A 17,745-nucleotide genomic window follows, 5' to 3' on the forward strand; every position below is an offset into this window, starting at 1 on the left:
TTTTTTTTTTTGTGGTGGGCGGGCCTCTCACTGTTGTGGCCTCTCCCGTTGCAGAGCACAGGCTCCGGATGCGCAGGCTCAGTGGCCATGGCTCACGGGCCCAGCCGCTCCGCGGCACGTGGGATCCTCCCGGACCGGGGCACGAACCCGTGTCCCCTGCATCTGCAGGCGGACTCTGAACCACTGCGCCACCGGGGAAGCCCTACAACGGAGTTTTTAGGTTCCACGACCCTCAGGGTTAACTAACGCCCTCTGGCCCTTGTCCCCTGCCCTCCGTGTTTTGCAGCCAGGATCAATGCTGGATCTGACATCCAGCGGCCTGGCCACCTCCTGGGCCAGTGGACTCCCCGAGGGGCACAGCCTGAGAAGAAACCGTTCTGCATTCAAGCCAGAAAAAAAGGAAATGCTTGAGGCCGAGAGCTCCCGTGCTTTCACAACAAGTCTCTGGCGAAAACAACAGGGGAAACACTGGCAGGACAGGCACCACCCACAGCCTGGCCAGCTGGACGCGGCCCCTTGCCGGGGCACCTCCCAACGTCCTCTCCCGGAGGGCTGCCTGGCCCTCCCACCCAGGCCTCTGGAGCGAGAAGCGCCTGCCCACAGGCGAGAGCCGAGAGGGCAGGAGGTGGATGCGCCCCTGCCCCTCGGACCTCCATGGGCCCTTGCCCGACCCTCAGGCGTGGCCTGCGGGGGCACCTTGCCAGCTGGAGGCCCAGACGCCCAGAGATGCTACTTCCCAAGGGCCTCGCCAGGTGACCCTGTGCGCCTGGCCCCCAGCTGCCCCCACCAAGCACAGACCCCGCTGCCTGGGGCCAGAAGCAGCACCGTCCAGGCCCACGGACCAGGGCATGTGGGTGGCGGCAGGCTGGCTCCGCCCTACCCGAGAGTGCTGTGCACGTGCGCCTGGCATCTGGAACCCCGCACCTGGCGGGGCGTGGTGGGGGTCCGCTTGGAGAGGTGGGCAGGGCCGGATCACAGCACCTCTGCGAGGCCTTCCTGAAACGACACAGCCCTCACTTCTGGGAGCACCCTGCCACCAGCGCACCCCGCCCCCCCCCCCGACACCAGGTCCAAGCCGAAACCAGAAGCAGGCGGCGCAGCCGAGGGGAAAGAGCCTACCTGGCCCAGATGTGCCCCCTGCCCCGCTAAGCTGCCCCCACCACCCCGCAGCCCGAGGTGAAGGTTCTCCTGGGCGACACCAAGGACCGGGGTGCTCACAGACAAGGACTCAGGAAGGCTCCGGGCACTGGAGGGACACAGCCTCCCTTCAACCCGGACCAAGGTCACGGCCACCGCCCCGGCGTTCGCTGTTCCAACCAAGGGCCTCAGCCCAGCAGTCGGGCCAAAGACACCAGCTCTGGCACCTTCTCCTTAAACCCGACACTCGCACAGTCGAGACAACGAGGAAAGTACCGGGATTCTCGGCTACTAAGAGGCACGAACACAGAGGAACCAGCCAGCCACGCACGTTAACACACGTGTGCAGGCACACGGGGCACACGGGGCACAGCTGGGGAGCACAGCTCTGTGAGCTGCTTCTCCAGAACAGTAAGTGTTCCAGGGACTTCCCGCCCTACCAGGCTGGATGCGCTCCCTCCTGGGCAGCGTGGGCCTCCGGTGGACTCAGGGACCCGGCTCCCCGCCAGCCCTAGGTGTCTGCTGCCGACCCGACCTCTCCCTCCTCGGGAACTGGCCGTTGTGATCCCAGCCTGGGGGTGGGGGGAAGGGCTCAGGACGGCAGGGCCGGCCCAGCCGGGGCAAAGGCGGGAGGTGGGCAGCCGGGAGCCCCACCAGCCCCCAGAGGCGGCTCCCGTTACCGACTCAGGCTCCTGCCAGGCTGTGGTCAAGACCCTCCATCAGCGGGAAGAGGAAACCCAAGAACCATGTGGCGCGTCTCTCCTCTGATTTCGGCTCCACAGGATCCCTCCCCGGTGACCGTCCCGAGAGCCTCCCTGAGAACCCAGGCCTGACGCGTGGGCGCTGTGACCAGGCGGGGCAGGACACGGCCACCTCTGGGACAGGCCGGCTCCAGGAGAGGGAGACAGGCAGGAGAACCCCTGGGTCGGCGCGGGGCCCGCATGAGGCCTCCCCATCACCCTGGGGGGACGTCCCGCTCACGTGGACTCGTGGGGTGCCCCCGCCTCGCAGACGGCGCCAGGCCACAGGCACATGCTGACCACGCGGACGCCCAGACAGGCTCAGCTGCGGGGCGGCTGCAGGCTGGTTAGACGGGAAACAGTTCTGGCTGCGAGCAGCAAACGCAGGCCCAGGAGCCCAACACCCAGCAGAGACCCCAGCGCCACAGGCACATGAGCCACGGATTCTGGCCGAGAGCAACCCGAGCACAGGGAGCTCACAGCAGGTCACAGGGCCCACCCAGGCCTCGGGAAGCTCAGAAACAGAACCTCCACCTCCTCCCCATTGTGTACTCGGAAAGAAAGAGGAAACAAACCCAGCCCAGGGCCCCAGGGCCTTGCCACCGAGCCCGGCCAGAGCACGGGCAGAGGCCACGCAGACGCACAGGCCCCAGGCAAGACCTGGCACCCACACTTCACCCCCTTCCCGGCCAGGAGCACGGCCCTGCAAACCCCCAACCCCCAGCCACAGGGGCACCTGGACGCGGCCCCTCACCAGCGCTCCCGGCACGGGGCTCCAGGGTCGACACGGTGCCAGGGGCCACAGACGGAGGAGCGGCCATGGATCGGGGGGCCAGGGAGCCTCATTCTTCGGCTGGTCCTGCTGAAGCTGCAGGCTTATCTGCGCAGACCAGACCTCTGCCCTGAGGAGGGAGTTCCCTCTTTCTCATAAAAGAAAGGTGTAACCCTTCGTGCTCTGCCCTCTGTGCCGGGCGGCACTGCCCCAGGGTCCCCCAGAAGGGAGCCCACGGCAGCCACCCGCTGGAGCCCGGACGGCCCCAGACCGTCACCCTGGCCGGCCTCACACTCCCAGAGCCGCTTGCAGACGCCTGCTCCCCGCAAGCAGCGCTGCTGCAAAGGGACTACGAGAGGGACACCCCCAAAAAGCACCTGGCTGCGCGCACGGCGGTTGACACTCACGCCAAACAGCAGCCTCTGCCCTCCAGCCTCACGTGCCCGGCAATGCGCAGCCCTTCAGGGGGGAACGGGAGACCCACAGAGACCAGCCAGCGGCGCCGTCTTCCCATCCGCCTGTGCCTCCAATGTCCGCCCCGAGCACGACCACAGTCCCGCTGCTGTGCCCCGAGGATACTGGCCCTGGGAAGGAACCCCCGGCCCAAGGCCACCCATCGGCCAGGGCAGGAGCCCGGGCCAACCCAGTCAGGTGCCAGGAGCTGCTCAGGCCTGCTCAGGACCGTGGCCACAGGCCTGCTGAGCAGAGGCCTCCCTCCCCAGCCGGGTCCCCCGGGGGCAGGGAGGTGAGGACTGCCCCCTCGCCTACTGGGTCCGACCTGGCAGACGCCTCTGGCCATCCCGGCCGCCCCCTGCTCGGTCTGTGATGCCCTGAGCTGCAGTAAATCAAGACCCTGGGTGACCTTGGCCCTGACCGGCTCTGGACACACACAAGGCCCCTCACCCTCTCTAGGCAGGCCCCTCCTCCAACAGCCCCGCGAGAATCCCCCCCCACCAAGCGGAGAGTAAGCCCGCTGCCCACCTCCAAGCAGGGGACACGTGGGATCAATTAGTTGAAAATAACGGGGTCTGCACGCAGACCATGGGCTACGGGGCCGTTCTGGTTCTGATGCCTTGGCCGTGTGACTGTCTGGCCAGGGGGGGCCTCTGAGCTGCAGGCTCTCTGTGCGGTGGGGACCCCGTGTCACTGGGAGCTGCTCTGCCCAGGTGAACCCACCTGCCTCCGTTCATAAGGTGGCTGTGGCCTCAAGCGCGGAGTGGCTGGCCCTGCAGACAAACCCTCTGCTCGTGTAGCCACCTCCAGTGACGTGGGCACTCGGGCCTGAGGCTGTCCCGGTCCCCTGGTGGGCCTGGCCGCACGAGGGGACCGGCGGGATTCAGCCTGTCTGATGGTGACAAGGACCAGCAGCAGCCTGTCCCCAGAAATGCAGCCCCCGGGATGGGACGGGGTGAGCCCGGCCTGAGACAGGCACCTCGGGGCAATGAGTCAGGGTCTGACGCCATGGGGCGCTGAGTTGGCCCAGGGGGATTCCATGGAAGGGCGGCAAGGAGCCAGCTGCGGTGGGGCTGTCCTGCCACGTGTGCGTGTGTGCGTGTGCGTGCGTGTGTGCGTGTGCGTGCATCTGGGGGTGGCGCTAGGACTGCCTGGTGTGTGTGTCCTGGGCGGCCCCTGGCAGAGTGGAGCCGTGAGCTTGTCTGGGCTGTTAGGCAAGGAGAGGGCCCCAGAGGCCAGCAGGGCTTGCGTGTGGAGGGGCCACTGCGCCGAGCGTCCTGGGGCGTGTTAACTGCCTCTCTGCCTGGCGCCTCTTGGGGGCTGGGGGGCAGTGGAATTCCCTGCTGCTCCAGCACTTGGCGGAGCCCGCTGGTTGGTGATGCCCTGTGCGCTGTTGGAGAATGGGGGACCCCTTCTCGCCCTGGGGTCCCGGGGGACCGGGAGACACACGGAACCATCCACTCTTCCCTCCGTGGATGAGGTTCAACCATTTTCAGGGGTCGGCCCTTCGGACAGCCTGCGCTGCCTGCACTTCCTGCTCAGACGTCCCCCGCGCCAGCATGACACATCCCTTCCTTCCTGGACCCGGTGGCGGAGCAATGCTCCACGGCCTCGGCCCGGCAGGACGGAACCTCGAGGCTTTGTCTTGGGCCCACTCTCCGGCCGCACTCACGCCCCAGCGCCCAGGGCCTCGGCTTTGCGCTCTGGCCACCCCAGCGGCAGCAGACCCTCGAGGGCAGCGGGCACACGCATCGGCACACAGCCTGCTCCCCGTGACCCATGAGCCCCACAGGACAAAGGTGATGCTCCCAGAGCTGCCTGGGTCAGTGGCTGGGGGCGCGGGTCCCCTTCACAGGGGCAAGAGAAGACCCCCGGGTGACCCACAGGACCTGAGCGGCAGAGCATGAAATCACAGGAAAGGAATCCAAAAAGAGGAACAACAAGAAAGGAAGAGGAAGCCCCAGCAGAGCTGCGGGCAGCTCCCAGGGAGGAACGGGCAGGAGACGGGCAGGAACAGTGGCCCTCCATGGCCCAGCCCACGGGCCCTGCGGTGGGGGGCAGTGGGGTCGGGGCCACCCCTCTGGGGGTGCATGTGGACCCCCCCACCTCACTGCCTGCAGGCCACCTTCCCGGCTCTAAAGCACCAACTGTGCGCCTGCCGACCGGACACAACCAAGGTCAAAATAGCAGGGGCAGTTCAAGGTCAACACTTCGTATCGGCCACCGCACTCTGATGAAGGCCCAGAGCCTCCGACGGCCAGGAAACGGGCCCCGGCTTCACAGGCTGACAACAGGGCTCCCCGGCAGGCCCAGCCTGGACACAGGGACCAAAGGCAGCCCAGGCGGCCGCCCCGTGTCACAGGCTCACCGACTAGGCCCTCAGCCTCAGGCCGGGCACAACCAAGGCTGGTCCCACCAAGCTCTGGGTCAGCCAGGTGGGCCTGCAGACGTGAGCGCTGGCCCCTCCTCACCTCCCTCCCACCCTCGACCTGGCGTCCCATGCTCCCTATTTCCACGACAGCCCCAGGTACACCTCGGGAGGGTATCCCCAAACCTGCTTCACCAGCACCACCGGGAGGCCCACCCAGAAAGCCAGGAGCCTCCCTGGAGGTTCAAAGGCAGGCCATGGACTCAGGAAGGAACTTCAGTGACTCTGCGATGAGCAGGTGTGGCCACAAGCTGGACCACAGGGTAAGGGCCCCGCACGCGGGTCTTCAAAGGGGCTCCATCCAGCGGTTCCGGCTCCCGCAGGACTGTCCCACCAACAAGCAGAGCGTGAGGCTGCTTCCCAGGCTCCCCCTGTCACGCTGGCGACACAGGCCTGTCACAGGGCCTCTCTGGGCACCGACTGGTCTGACGGCTTGCGTTAAAACTCAGAACCCAGCTGAGCAGACCCCGAAAGGCAACAGCACGCCTGCCTGTGACCCCAGAGGGGGCTCCGGCCAGTTCCCCAAGGGCTTCTGCGGCTGTCTCTCTAACGGAACACGAGGATGAGTGAAGAACACAGGATTCCCAGGTTGAAGTTCTGCGCCCGCTCATCTAAGTGTCACAGGTGCAGCTCAGACCCTAAAGGGTTTGTTCAAAAGCATGCAGGACGCCCACACTTAGCACCTGCCGGTGCTCCTGCCTCTGAGAGCACACAGGCAAAGGGGGTTCTAGACGAGCCGGGAGAGGGAATGAAGTGAGATGAGGGCTGAGAAAGCAAGAGCCTTGGACTGAGGGCGGGCTGGGGGCTCGAGGCCAGCCGGGCAGGCGACACCACGGCCCTCCTGGCAGCCCTGAGCGGAGGCCCAGGGGCACCGAGCTTACAGAGAGCCACCGAGGCCTGTCCGAGAAGGAGCCAGCAGGCAGGGGGCCGCACACCCGGGAGGGCCGAGGGTCACCGAGGACACGATGGCTCCTGGTGGCCGGTGAAACGCCGCTCACCCAGAAAGGCCACACCGGCATGCGCTAGTCGGAGCCACAGTGAGAGAAAGGCTGGGCTTACGGACTCTGCCTTCAAGTCCGGCCTGGTTTCGGCCTCCGAGGCATCGGCAGCCGTGCCCACTCCCACACCCACACCCACGTGCAGAGGAAAGCCGGCGGGCACCCGAGGGACGGGCGGGACCATGCCGACCCGCCCCTGCCCACTAGGACGGCGTGCTGCCCCCAGGGGGTGCCCGGCCTCTCCTGCCAGGCCCCAGGACCTGTGGCCTCCACTCACCTCGCCCCTTTTCCTGCCTGGAGCAGGACACCTCTTCCCCAACGCTGCAGAGTGACCCTCCATTTCTAGAGGGGCGCTGAGCCCCAGATGAAGCAGCAGACTCAGGGTGACCAACCTATCAGCTGCAGAGAAGCCCGGGCCTGGAGCCCAGATGATGGAGGAACAGGCCTGGTGATGCCCCCGCACCAAGAGAAAGTGAAAGTGCCAGAAACCTCCTGATTCCAGAGCGAAGTGGGCAAGGACCCTCAGCCTGAGTACAGCTCCCCTCCCCCGCCCCGGCGGGGACCTGCAGTCCTTCCTGCTAAAGACCCCACAGAGTGCGGGCCTGTCCCGGGGCAGCCGGGCTTATCTGACTGGCGGCCCTTTGCCCCACCGCCCAAGAGCAGAGACGAGCAAAGCAGAGGTGGCTGGGACGGAAGCAGCCAGGCGCTCCTGCCCCGAGGAGCCTTACCACGGGTGGGGACCCCACCGGGTCACCGGGCCTGGGGGGCCTGGGAACTCTCGGAGGAAGAGCCCCTCCTCGGTCTCCATAGCTACCCAGGGCGTCCCACACCTCCCCAGGGGCCCACCCCGAGTGGGAGAAAGGTGCTTCCTAGGCCCCGGCGGGGGGGGGCCATGGGGGCGCAGCAGAGGAGGGCCCACCGCCCCTGAAGCCCTCGCCCAGCGCCTCCACCACTAAGCCTGGAGAGGGGGCTCGGCAGGCAGGAGTGGGGGGCGGTGAGACGGGAACCACAGAAGCAGGCAAAGGGTGGAAACTAGTGAGGAGAGGAAGGCGCGGGCCGGGAATCAGGGGGAGGGGGAGCGGAGAGCAGCCCCACACCCCTTCCTCGGGCAACGTCCCGGGCCCGGGTCGCCCTCTCCTCCCTGCCACCCATGCCACCCCTTCCGCCGCGGCCTCCCTCCCCTCCCCTCCCCCTCCTCCCACCTCCACCCCCTCCCTCCAGGGCCGCCCCCTCCTCCCTCCCCTCCCTCCCCTCCCTCCCCTCCCCTCTCCTTCCCACCGGCCGCCAGCCCCGCGCAGCCCGGCCTCCGCCTTTGTCCCGCGGGCAGGTGCGGCCGCGCTCACCCGGGCTCGGGCAGTTGGGCTCACCGCCCTCGGGGGGGCCCGGCGCCTCGGTCTGCTCGGGACCCTCATCCTGGCCGCCGTCCGCCCGCGCCTCCACAGGCACCACGGTGAAGTTGGTGGGCATGGCTCGCCTTGGCGCCCCGGCCACTCCGCGCGCTCCCGCCGACGAGGCCGGACTAGGGCGCAGGGGCGGGGTCAGCGCGGTCCGCCCCCGCCCCGCCCCGCCCCACGTGACCTCACCTGGCTTCCCCGCGAGCCCTGGAAAAGTTTGCGCTCCGTGGGCGGGGGCGGGGCTCCTTCCGCTGAGGACCCGCCCCCAGCCTGCGCCCGGGCGCTGCCCGCGCCCCCGACCCCCAGTGCCGCCCCGCCCCCAGCGGCTGACTTTCGGTTCCTGCACAGCCTGCTCCCCCGCTGCCCCAAGCAGGCCTCTGGCCGGTCTGTCCCCCTTGCCCCCGCCCGCATGGCCATCCCCCTGCCCGCAACTGTACCCCGCTCCGCCCTCACTGTCCCCCTCACCCCGAGAGTGGGACTGTCCACCCCGGCCGAGATCTGGTCTCCCCTCCCCTCCCCCTTGCCTGACTGAGGCTCACCGGGCGCTTCGTTTAGGGAAGCGCTTCCAGCTGAAGGGAGCCACGGTTAGCAGGGCGCCGGGTCCACAACGGACACAACCGCGAAGCCACAAGTCACCAGGGCTCTGAGACAGGACCCCGCCCACCGGGGACCCCAAGGCCATCCCTGCTGGCTCGGGGGAGACCTCCCCTGCCCCCACCCCACTAGGTTCTGTCTGGGGAGGCCCCGGGAAGGGAAGCTTGCAGGCTACAGCAGGGAAGGCACAAGGTGGGACTCCAGACCCAAGCCAGGCACTCACCAGGATGCCCCCTGCCTTGTAACCTGCCATCACCTGGTAGTTTCTTAAAGACACAGGAAATCTGTGTCCAAATGTCCATCAAAGAGAAATTAGTCCAAAAAGTTGTAGCATTTAGGTGCAATGAATCACCCCAAAACAGTTTTACAAAAATAAGGCAGAAATATAGGTGGTGTGGGCAAAAATGGTCACGACATACTGTAGCAGAATAATCAGACGCTCTGATCCTGTTTGAAAGTGCATGTGAGTGTCTATGGGCCTGAAGGCAGGGGAGGCCCATGCGTGTCTCTGGGCAGGGATCACGGGGATCTGCATTCCCCTGCACTGTGTTCTCATCAACAACCAATCCACAGAAAACCAAAACCCGAAAAGCCGCTTCCAAGAGAAGCAGGCAGGGTGGCCCAGGCTCCCACCTCTGTCCCGGGTTCCTGGCAGAAATGCTCCCCTGTCAACAGCCCCACCCAGCAGCAGCAGCAGCCTCCTGAGGCAGGGGTGCCCTTGGCCTGGGCCACGGTCACGGCCCACCTTGCACCGAGGGCAGATCTGCAGGCCCGTGGAAGGAGCAGCAGCGTCAGAGGTTCGAGGTCAGGGCTGCGATGGTGCTGGGTGGTGTCGGCGGCTATCCAGGCCGGCAGCGTGGAAGGTGGGTAAGGGCCGCCCCCAAAGGACAGGAGCATTTCCAGACGTCCTTCCGGGGAGGGACCAGCTCCGAGGGGAAGATGGGAGCGCCACCCGGCAACACGGCAACAGATGTGGCGCTGAAGGGGGTGGGCGGAGCACAGACCCTCTCCCTGACGTCGCCCACAAGGACCCCATGTCTGCCCCCCATGTGGTGGCGCAGAGATGGGCTGTGGCCTCTTCCCTGGACCTGGGGCCCTCTGCGCACGCGACCCCGGCCCCTGCACACCCTCCCGGACAGCAAGTCCCAGCCTGGAAAGATGAGTCTGCAGCTGAACCTTGGGCGGCAAAGTCGGAGGACCAGACACAGGCTCTGCACAGGAAAGAAGATGCCCCCCCAACCCCTGCCGACGACCCTTGGCCTCTGGCCTCAGTCTCCTCATCTGTAAAATGAAGGGGCTGGACTTGCTGATGAGCTCCCGTGGTCACCACCACAGCTGGACGGAGCTGAGACCCCCGGTCTGTGGGGAGGCTGGCAGCCCCCCTGCCCTCGGGGCTCTGCCCCCAGAGGTGACAGTCACTTGCGGTGGCGGTCAGTACTGAGCTTGCAGAAGCCTTTGTAGGTGACCCTGCATCCAGCTCCCCACTGTGACCCGCTCTGTGGCCCCAAGTCCAGGACCCCCACCCCGGGCTCCAGCTGTGCTGACCCAAGGCCCACCCACGCAGAAGCCCTGCGGCCAGGCCGCCTGCCCAGGACCTAAGTGGCCCTGGGTTCTGCAGAACAATGAATGAATCACGTCACTGTCACCTGAGAAGCAAAGGAAACCCAGCCCTCAGCAGGTGAAAGGGCTGAAGGGGTGGGTGGGACGGCAAGGGCAGATGTCAAGGACATCACCGGGGCGAGTGCGTGTCCTCGCACCATTCTTGCGCTTTTCTGTAGGTTTGGAATTTTTCAAAATAAAATAATTTTATAATTCTAGGTAAATAAAGTTCTTTGTTTCACTACACGTAAAATAGATAAACGACAAGGACCTACTGTATAGCACAAGGAAGTATACTCAAAAGAATCTGAAAAAAAATATAGGTATGTGTAACTGAATCACCTTGCTGTACACCTGAAGTTCACACAAGTTTGTAAATCAACTAGACTTCGATTAAAACAACTAAACAAACAAACAGAAGTTCCTTGTTTTTAAGTGACGCACAGCCATATCTTGAAACTCGGTCTCCACACCCTCCTATCCTCCTGCCACCAGCTGGCCCCGCTCGGCCTGTCCCCAGCTCAGGATGTCATGTGCCTGGTGGCTGGGTGGCCCACTCTTGGTGCCAGGATGCCCCAGGCTCGCCTACCCTGCCCCTCCGCCTGCGGGATCGGGGTGAGCACACAGGAGCGGGCAGCACCTCCCCGAAAATCCCTGTCGGGTGGCATCTGAAGATGTGCAGGTGGGACCCCCACCGGCACACACACCCCGCCCCAGAGACCTTGCTGGGCGGAGGAAAGGAAGTGACGTTAAAAGAACACACAGGTCAGAAAGCTCAGGGCCTGAGCACTAGAGGGCAGGGATCCAGTCATAAGGCCCACCCTCTGGGAGACCCCAATAGGCTGTTCGCGGCATCTCATGGGGGTGAGGTAGGGGGATGGGGGGATGGGGTGGGGTAGGGGGATGGGTGGGGTAGGGGTTGGGGTAGGTGTTGGGGGATGGGGGATGGGGTGGGGTAGGAGGGTGGGGTGGGGTAGGGGGATGGGGGATGGGGTGGGGGGATGGGAGGGATAGGGGGTGGGGTAGGTGTTGGGGGATGGGGATGGGGTGGGGTAGGGGGATGGGGGTGGGGTAGGTGATGGAGGGGTGGGGTAGGGGATGGAGGGATGGGGTGGGGTGGGGTGGGGTGGGGGGCACAGCCCGGGGAAGCTGGTTTTGCCCGAGTTCCACCAGAAGGACCCAGAGCCCCTTGACAAAAGAGAGAAGCCCCCACCCTGAGAAAGCTTTCCCTGTAACCTGAGGATTTTGCAAAGAGCTTTCCAAAAACCGCAGGGGAGGAAAGCAGCCCAGCTAAGCAAAACGGCGAGCGGACTGGCCAGGCCCAGCAGGACTTTCGACAGTCACCCCGTGGAATGTTCAGACAACCGGACAAGCTCAGTCACCAACCAGGGCCAAAGAAGGCTGCTCTGGGCATGACTGGTCTCGGGGAGTCTCCTGCCGGAGACTGGGGTCTTCCCACCAGCAAAGTGAGAGTGGGTCTGGGAGGAGGTGGGACATGGCCCAGGACAGGCCAGAGAGGGCTTGGGTGAGTCGCCGGCTACAGGCTGACCCCAGACAACCGCACTCAGAATGAACTGAGCTGAAACCCCAAAGACGCCGACCATTCCTGGGGGTTCTTCCCGGTGCGCCTGGGCAGCTGGCGAGCCTCGGCCTGGTTTACAGGGAAGAGAGTCGGGGTCCGATCAGTTGTGGGGGGGCAGGGAGAGAGGCAGGCCTGGCTCCCGGGAACCCCACAGCCTCGGTGATCAGAGCCCCTATTGTTTTAATTCTCAAGGAAGTAGTGGCTCCCCGTTGCCAGACCTTCCCGCCTGGTGGACGGTCCGGAACAGGGTGGAGCTGCATTTTATAGCTGGTCCAGCAAGGAGGGCCCTGACCCATTTTTGTGAAACCAAAGTCTGGTGTGTGAAAATTCAACCTGGGAAAGTACAAAGGCTCCTCCTCACCTGAGAACATACATGCTGGAGGCGAAGACGCTCTAGGCGAGCTTAAAGAATTCGTTCTCTGATTCGCAGGACATTTGAAGTCTCACCAGTGACGCTGAAGGAAGCACCACTGACAACACAGCGTTTTTCAAGCAACTGGGATCCGGGGATGCAAAGGCCAGACCCATGGTCACCGCCGCCACCTTCCCCAACCCTGTCCTGGGGGCCACAGCCGGAGCCCAGACGCCCAGGGCCCTCGCCAGCACCCCACGGTGCTCCCCAGAACCCCCGAGGACCGTCAGCTCCATGGAAACTCTGGGAGCAGACACACGCCTCTGCTGGGCAATGCGCGCATGTGAAACCGTCTCCCGTCCACTCCTGTCCACATACAGCTATCACGCTGCCCGTCTCACCCATGGTCAAGTGCGCCAGGGCCCCGGCAGCCAGTCCCAGCCTCAGGAACAGCCGGGACTCTCAGGGCATCAGGGGTCCAGGCCGCATGTCTCACCCACCCTGCCATCTCTGTGCCAGCCCACAGCCCCCTGGGCTCCCCTGCCACACACCCCCAGGCCCGAGATGGCTCAGGGCGCCGGCAGGGGTCCTCCCACCCTTCCCCAGGAGGCCACATCTCAGGGTGCAGGGCAGGGACACAGCCACCCACTCTGGACTTCCCCAGGGAGGTCCAGGATGGGCAGCATGGCTGGCCCTGGCTTCCTGTGCCAGGACGGGGCAGGGGCTGGGGGGACAGCAGCATCCAAGCCCTAGTGCTTCTGACCTCCCTTCAGGCCCGATGGCTCCCCTCTGCTGCTCTGTCTTCCCTCCAAAATCCTGTCCACCCCAGCCTGGCGCACGTGCAGGCGGCTCCCAGCCTTGCGGTCCCACTAAAAGCCGTCAGGTTCCACTACGTGGCCCTGGTGTCGACTTGGGACCTTTCTGCTGATGTGGTGGCCAGGCTCCCCTTTCACCCTTCAGACTGCCGTGGGTCTCTCTGGGGCTGCAGTGAACCTGGCCACCTGGCAGGCTCCCAGGGCACACTGTGGGGCGGCCCCTAGTTTGGCCATCCCGTGAGGCCATCGGGGAGGCCTGAGGCCTGCAGGAGCACAGCCTGAAGTCAGGGCTGCAAAACACAGAAGTACACAGAAGTGATGGCTGGGGACTCCCTCGTGGCCTGGAACACTCCATGAAAGGAAACTAAGTGGTCTTCAGTAGCATCAGCCACGGCTCCTCAAAGACGCCATCAGGGGCAGTAAAGTGGGTCCCAGAGCCCAAGGCAGCTGCCAGCTGTGTTACCGACCCAGGCCGGCCCGGACTGTATAAGGACCACTGAGAAAAGAAGGGGGGGCGTGGACTCCACAGTGGAGGTGAGGCAGCTCCTCCAGGGACGGGGTCCACCCACCACTGCAGCAAGGCCCACTGCGGGCCAGGGCAGGACATGGGGACTTCCTGACACGCCGCGCATGTAACATGGGCTCCGTCACCACCCGGCAAAGTGTGTGCACCAGGGACACCCAAGACGGTCCCAGCAGCACCACTGGGTCGGCCCGGCTGTGAACAACGCACATGCCCATCAACAGCGACAGGCAAACGGGAGGGCGTGTGCATCGGGTGGGATGCGCGCGGCCATGGGACGAGAGGAGGCTGCACCGTCCTGCCCACCAGGCGCTCCAGGGCAGGAAGACCAGCGCATGGCCAAGCGCCAGAATGGCAGCTCCCAGGCAGGCAGGCGCATCTGGAGTGCAGACCAGGCCCCGCTCTGACCTGGATGGGGCTGCGCGGGCATCCCTGGGCACAGAATGCTCAGGGCACAGAACGGTGAGTGCATCCCTCACAGGAGAAAGACAGAAGGGCTCCGAGGCGTGTTCTGAGTCAGAGTCAGGCTCAAACCGACCCGCGGCATCCAGCCCCGTCTGCAACTCGCAGGGAAGAACGCGGCTGCCACCCTCCTGGAGGGCTGTCACCGCACCCCTGAACCACGGCAGGTCCGCATCCCTCATCTTCCTGGCAGCTTCTGTCCCGACCTTCTGTCAACGAGGAAAGAGCAGCCAGCAAACACCTGTTCAATCACAAAGCCGTCTGCCCGGCATCGGAGCCCCGTCTGGCTGGCACACCCCCATCAGAGGTGCCTCGGTCCCCAGACAACGGTCTGCTTAGCCCAGCCGGCAGGAGGCCCTGATGGGGGCGGGCGCCGAGTTCACCAAAACAGTCAGAGCACAGTGCCTGTTCCCCTCAGGTAGCTCACAGCCTCCTGGGGAGGGTAGAGGCCGGCGTCCAGGCCCCAAGGGCCCCCAGGCCCCCCGCAGGGCTTGTCCCTGGTGCTCCCTGAGTCAGGGGCTGCTCTGACTCTTCGTGCGGACGAACTCAACTAATCATGAAGAAAAAGACAACCGACCGTGGGCACAATAAAGACACCCGTTCTGTGGGGCCCAGAGAGGCTGTGTGACTTGCTAGATGTCACACAGCCTATGGGGGCTGGGATGGGGCTGTGCCTTTCCTGGACGTGAGCCCGCTGTCGTCGGGACCTCGCCTGGCCCACATCCACGGGTGTCCTCGGGAGCCAGTACAAGCTCTCCTAGGGAAGGACAGCTACGTGCACATGCAGCCTGGGTGGGGCCGGGGCAGTGGTGTCCCTGATGGGGGCCGTGAGAGGGTGGGGGTCACAAGGCTTTGGGGGAAGCGTGGGCTCCTTCACTGACCAGTTCCTTCATCAGCTCAACGCTCCATCCCCCAGCACTGCAGCTGAGGCTAGACACACAGTGTGGACCAGCAGGTCCATCTGGTCTGGGAGGCGAGTCCCCAGGCTGGAGGACGGAGGTGGACCAAGCACAGGGCACGAGGAGTGGGCATGGGGGAAGGAGGCCCCGGCCAGCAGGCGGATGGAGGGGGCAGCGGCGTGGGGGGGCCCTGTGGTGCCAGCTTGGGCCCCAGGCCCAAGGGGAGCAGACTGCAGGCATCTTCCCAGACGGGCTGTGGCATGGGGGCTGGACAGGAGGCCGCCGGCAGTGCTGGGTGCTGCGTGGATGGGGAAAACGGAAGACGCCGGGGCTGGGAGGACGTCTGCCTTCCTCTGGCCAGCGTCTGCTTGAGGCATCTCGCTGGTCACCTGGGGGTCTGTGCCCCAGACTCCCAACCCCGGGGCAGCTGAGTAGGGCCTCTAAGCCTCCTCAGGGGACTGGCCTGCCTGGTGGGCCAGGAAGCAGGCCAGGTGCTCTCTCAGAGGTGAGACCCCTGCCTCCCCAGCCCCAGCCCCAGCCTCCGCTATTTCCCACCCTTTCTGGGCTCACTGAGCTCAGCGGGGGACACCCTCTGGGTCCCCACGGTAGTCCTGGGCGGGGCCACCGCCTTGCACCCCACTCCTGCAAGCTCCCGAGGGGTCTCGGGAAGGCTGGGCGTTGGGCACTGCAGCCCTGTGGCCTGGGTGGGGCTGCGCTGTCCTGGCCCCTCTGGTCCCAGCGTCCCTACTCTGTCTCTCGGGACCAGCAGCCACGTCGCTGCCCCTCTCCCCGAGCCCCCATGGGGGGTGGCCGCTGGGTCACTGGCTCAGCCTGGAGTCCGTCACCGGGCAGACACAGCGTCCACCTCTGACCCCCTCGCAGGCCTGGCGAGGACCAGCTGAGGTTTTGGGGCACAGCCTCAAACCCGCCGAGTGTCACCTTAGGTCAGCGGGGACCTCGGGCTGTGGCCCAGGCCACGGGCGCTGCCAGGCCTGCCTTTAACAGCAGGCTCAGAAACGCATCAAACCGTCTACTCCTTTCAGCTTTTCTTTCCCTGTTTAAAAAAATGAATGTTGTTTAATTGTGGTAAAATACCCATAACATAAAGTTAACCATTTTAGCTGTAATGGAGTGAGCAGCCCAGTGGCATCAGAACACTCACGCTGGCCACCATAATAAATCAAGGAGGCCACTACGTGCGGTCACTCTGGTGCCTTGGTGGCCTAAATGTCCAACAGAAGCCCAGCCAGAGTCAGAGCAGGAAGCGCGAGAGGCCCCGTCACACAGAGCCACCATCACAGAGCGGGGGCTCCCCAAGGAGGCCACACCCAGGCGGAGGCCCATCAAGTCGCCTTGCCGTCTCCATAAAAGCCCCCCATTCCTAGCGGGGGGGGCCACCACAAACACTGCCAGATTCGGATCCGTGCTCACTCACGTGAGCTCTGGGCCTCAGTTTAACTTTTCACCACGTGGATGTGCGGCCACCACCGCTTCCATCTCTGGGACTTTTTCATCTTGCAAAACCGAAACTCATTAAACCCTAACTCCCCGCCCCCTCCCCGGCCCCAGGGACCCGTCACCCTGGTCTCCGTCTCTATGGACCTCATTCCTCCTGTCCTTATACAGGGGACATGCACGGTGCCCGTCCCCTCCCGACCAGCTCAGCAGAGTCCTCAAGGTCCTTCCCATTGCAGCTTGTGTCAGAAGGTCCTTCCTTTGAAGGGCAAATCATAGTCCGTGGTCTGAATGGACCACATTGTGTTTGTCCATCATCCATCGACGGACACCTGGGTTGCTTCCACCTCTTGACTATTTGCTTTAGTACATGCTTTCCCCTGTATAGAGTGGTGGGGGACACTGTCCAGGTTATGGATCTAAGTGAGAATCACGAGCATCTGAACTAGGTTCCCCTTTGTGTCAGGAATCACACAGAGGTGCACACATATGCACACACACACACACCACCCCCCGGCCCCGGGAGGAGACAGGTGGGAGGAGACAGGCGGCATCTCCACGGCTGGAGGGGAAGGCGCTGACCCTCTGCTGTATGCTTCCCTGGACCTGCTACATTTGGTGGCATGTGCCAGACTCACTGAGACAAAAATACTTTACAATCTTTTAAATTAAACAGCTGCTGAAGCCCAGAGATAAGCGGGTCACCCTCCAGCGCCCAGGGCAGCGATTTCTATCCTATTATTACCCACAGCACAGATAAAGTGACCGGGACCTGTCCCAAGGTCACACCAACGGTCCTGAGGCCCAGGGAGAGGACCTGCCGCCCACAGGCTGGGGCCCCGCATGGCTCTGGGCTGAGACCGCCGCACACGAGCCTCTGAGGGATGCACGTGTGCATGTCTGGGGGCCGCGGACACACAGACCTGGGGGCAGCCGATTCTGCCAAACGTTTCCCAAGCAGGCTGAGCCGCCACCCCAGGCTTGAAACTTCAAATCTGCTTGGCAAGCTGAACCAAACCCACCTCCTTTTCTTGGCTTTCTTCTGCTCCATGAAGAGAGAGAGAGAAGGGAAGTATGTCCTTTTTTTTTTTAAAATAGATCTTTGTTGGAGTATAATTGCTTCACAACACTGTGTTAGTTTCTGTTGCACAACAAAGCGAATCAGCCATATGCATACACATGTCCCCATATCCCCTCCCTCTTGCGTCTCCTTCCCACCCTCCCTATCCCACCCCTCTAGGTGGTCACAGAGCACCGAGCTGATCTCCCTGTGCTATGCGGCTGCTTCCCACTAGCTATCTATTTTACATTCGGTTGTGTATATATGTCCATGCCACTCTCACTTTGCCCCTGCTTTCCCTCCCACCCCCTGTCTTCAAGTCCATTGTCTATGTCTACCTGTTTATTCTTGCCCTGCAACTAGGTTCATCAGTCCACTCTTTTTTCTTTTAGATTCCATATATATGTGTTAGCATACAGTATTTGTTTTTCTCTTTCTGACTTACTTCACTCTGTGTGACAGACTCTAGGTCCATCCACCTC

At 64.0% G+C, this 17,745-nt stretch overlaps 1 protein-coding gene across 4 annotated transcripts in view; it reads right to left on the reverse strand.

Annotated features, from left to right (window-relative positions):
* Positions 1-8,015, reverse strand: part of SLC12A7 (solute carrier family 12 member 7) — a 42,714-nt gene extending 34,699 nt beyond the window's left edge. For all 4 annotated transcript variants that reach the window (XM_081231253.1, XM_081231252.1, XM_081231251.1 and 1 more), the window contains exon 1: positions 7,872-8,015. In XM_081231253.1, the coding sequence (XP_081087379.1) occupies positions 7,872-7,995 (124 nt within the window). In that variant the 5' untranslated portion in view covers positions 7,996-8,015. The remainder of the gene's footprint in view (positions 1-7,871) is intronic.
* Between the last annotated feature and the right edge of the window lie 9,730 nt (positions 8,016-17,745).

Source organism: Mesoplodon bidens (assembly GCF_964165515.1).
Source record: "Mesoplodon bidens genome assembly, chromosome: 4".
NCBI classification, from domain to species: Eukaryota; Metazoa; Chordata; class Mammalia; order Artiodactyla; family Ziphiidae; genus Mesoplodon; species Mesoplodon bidens.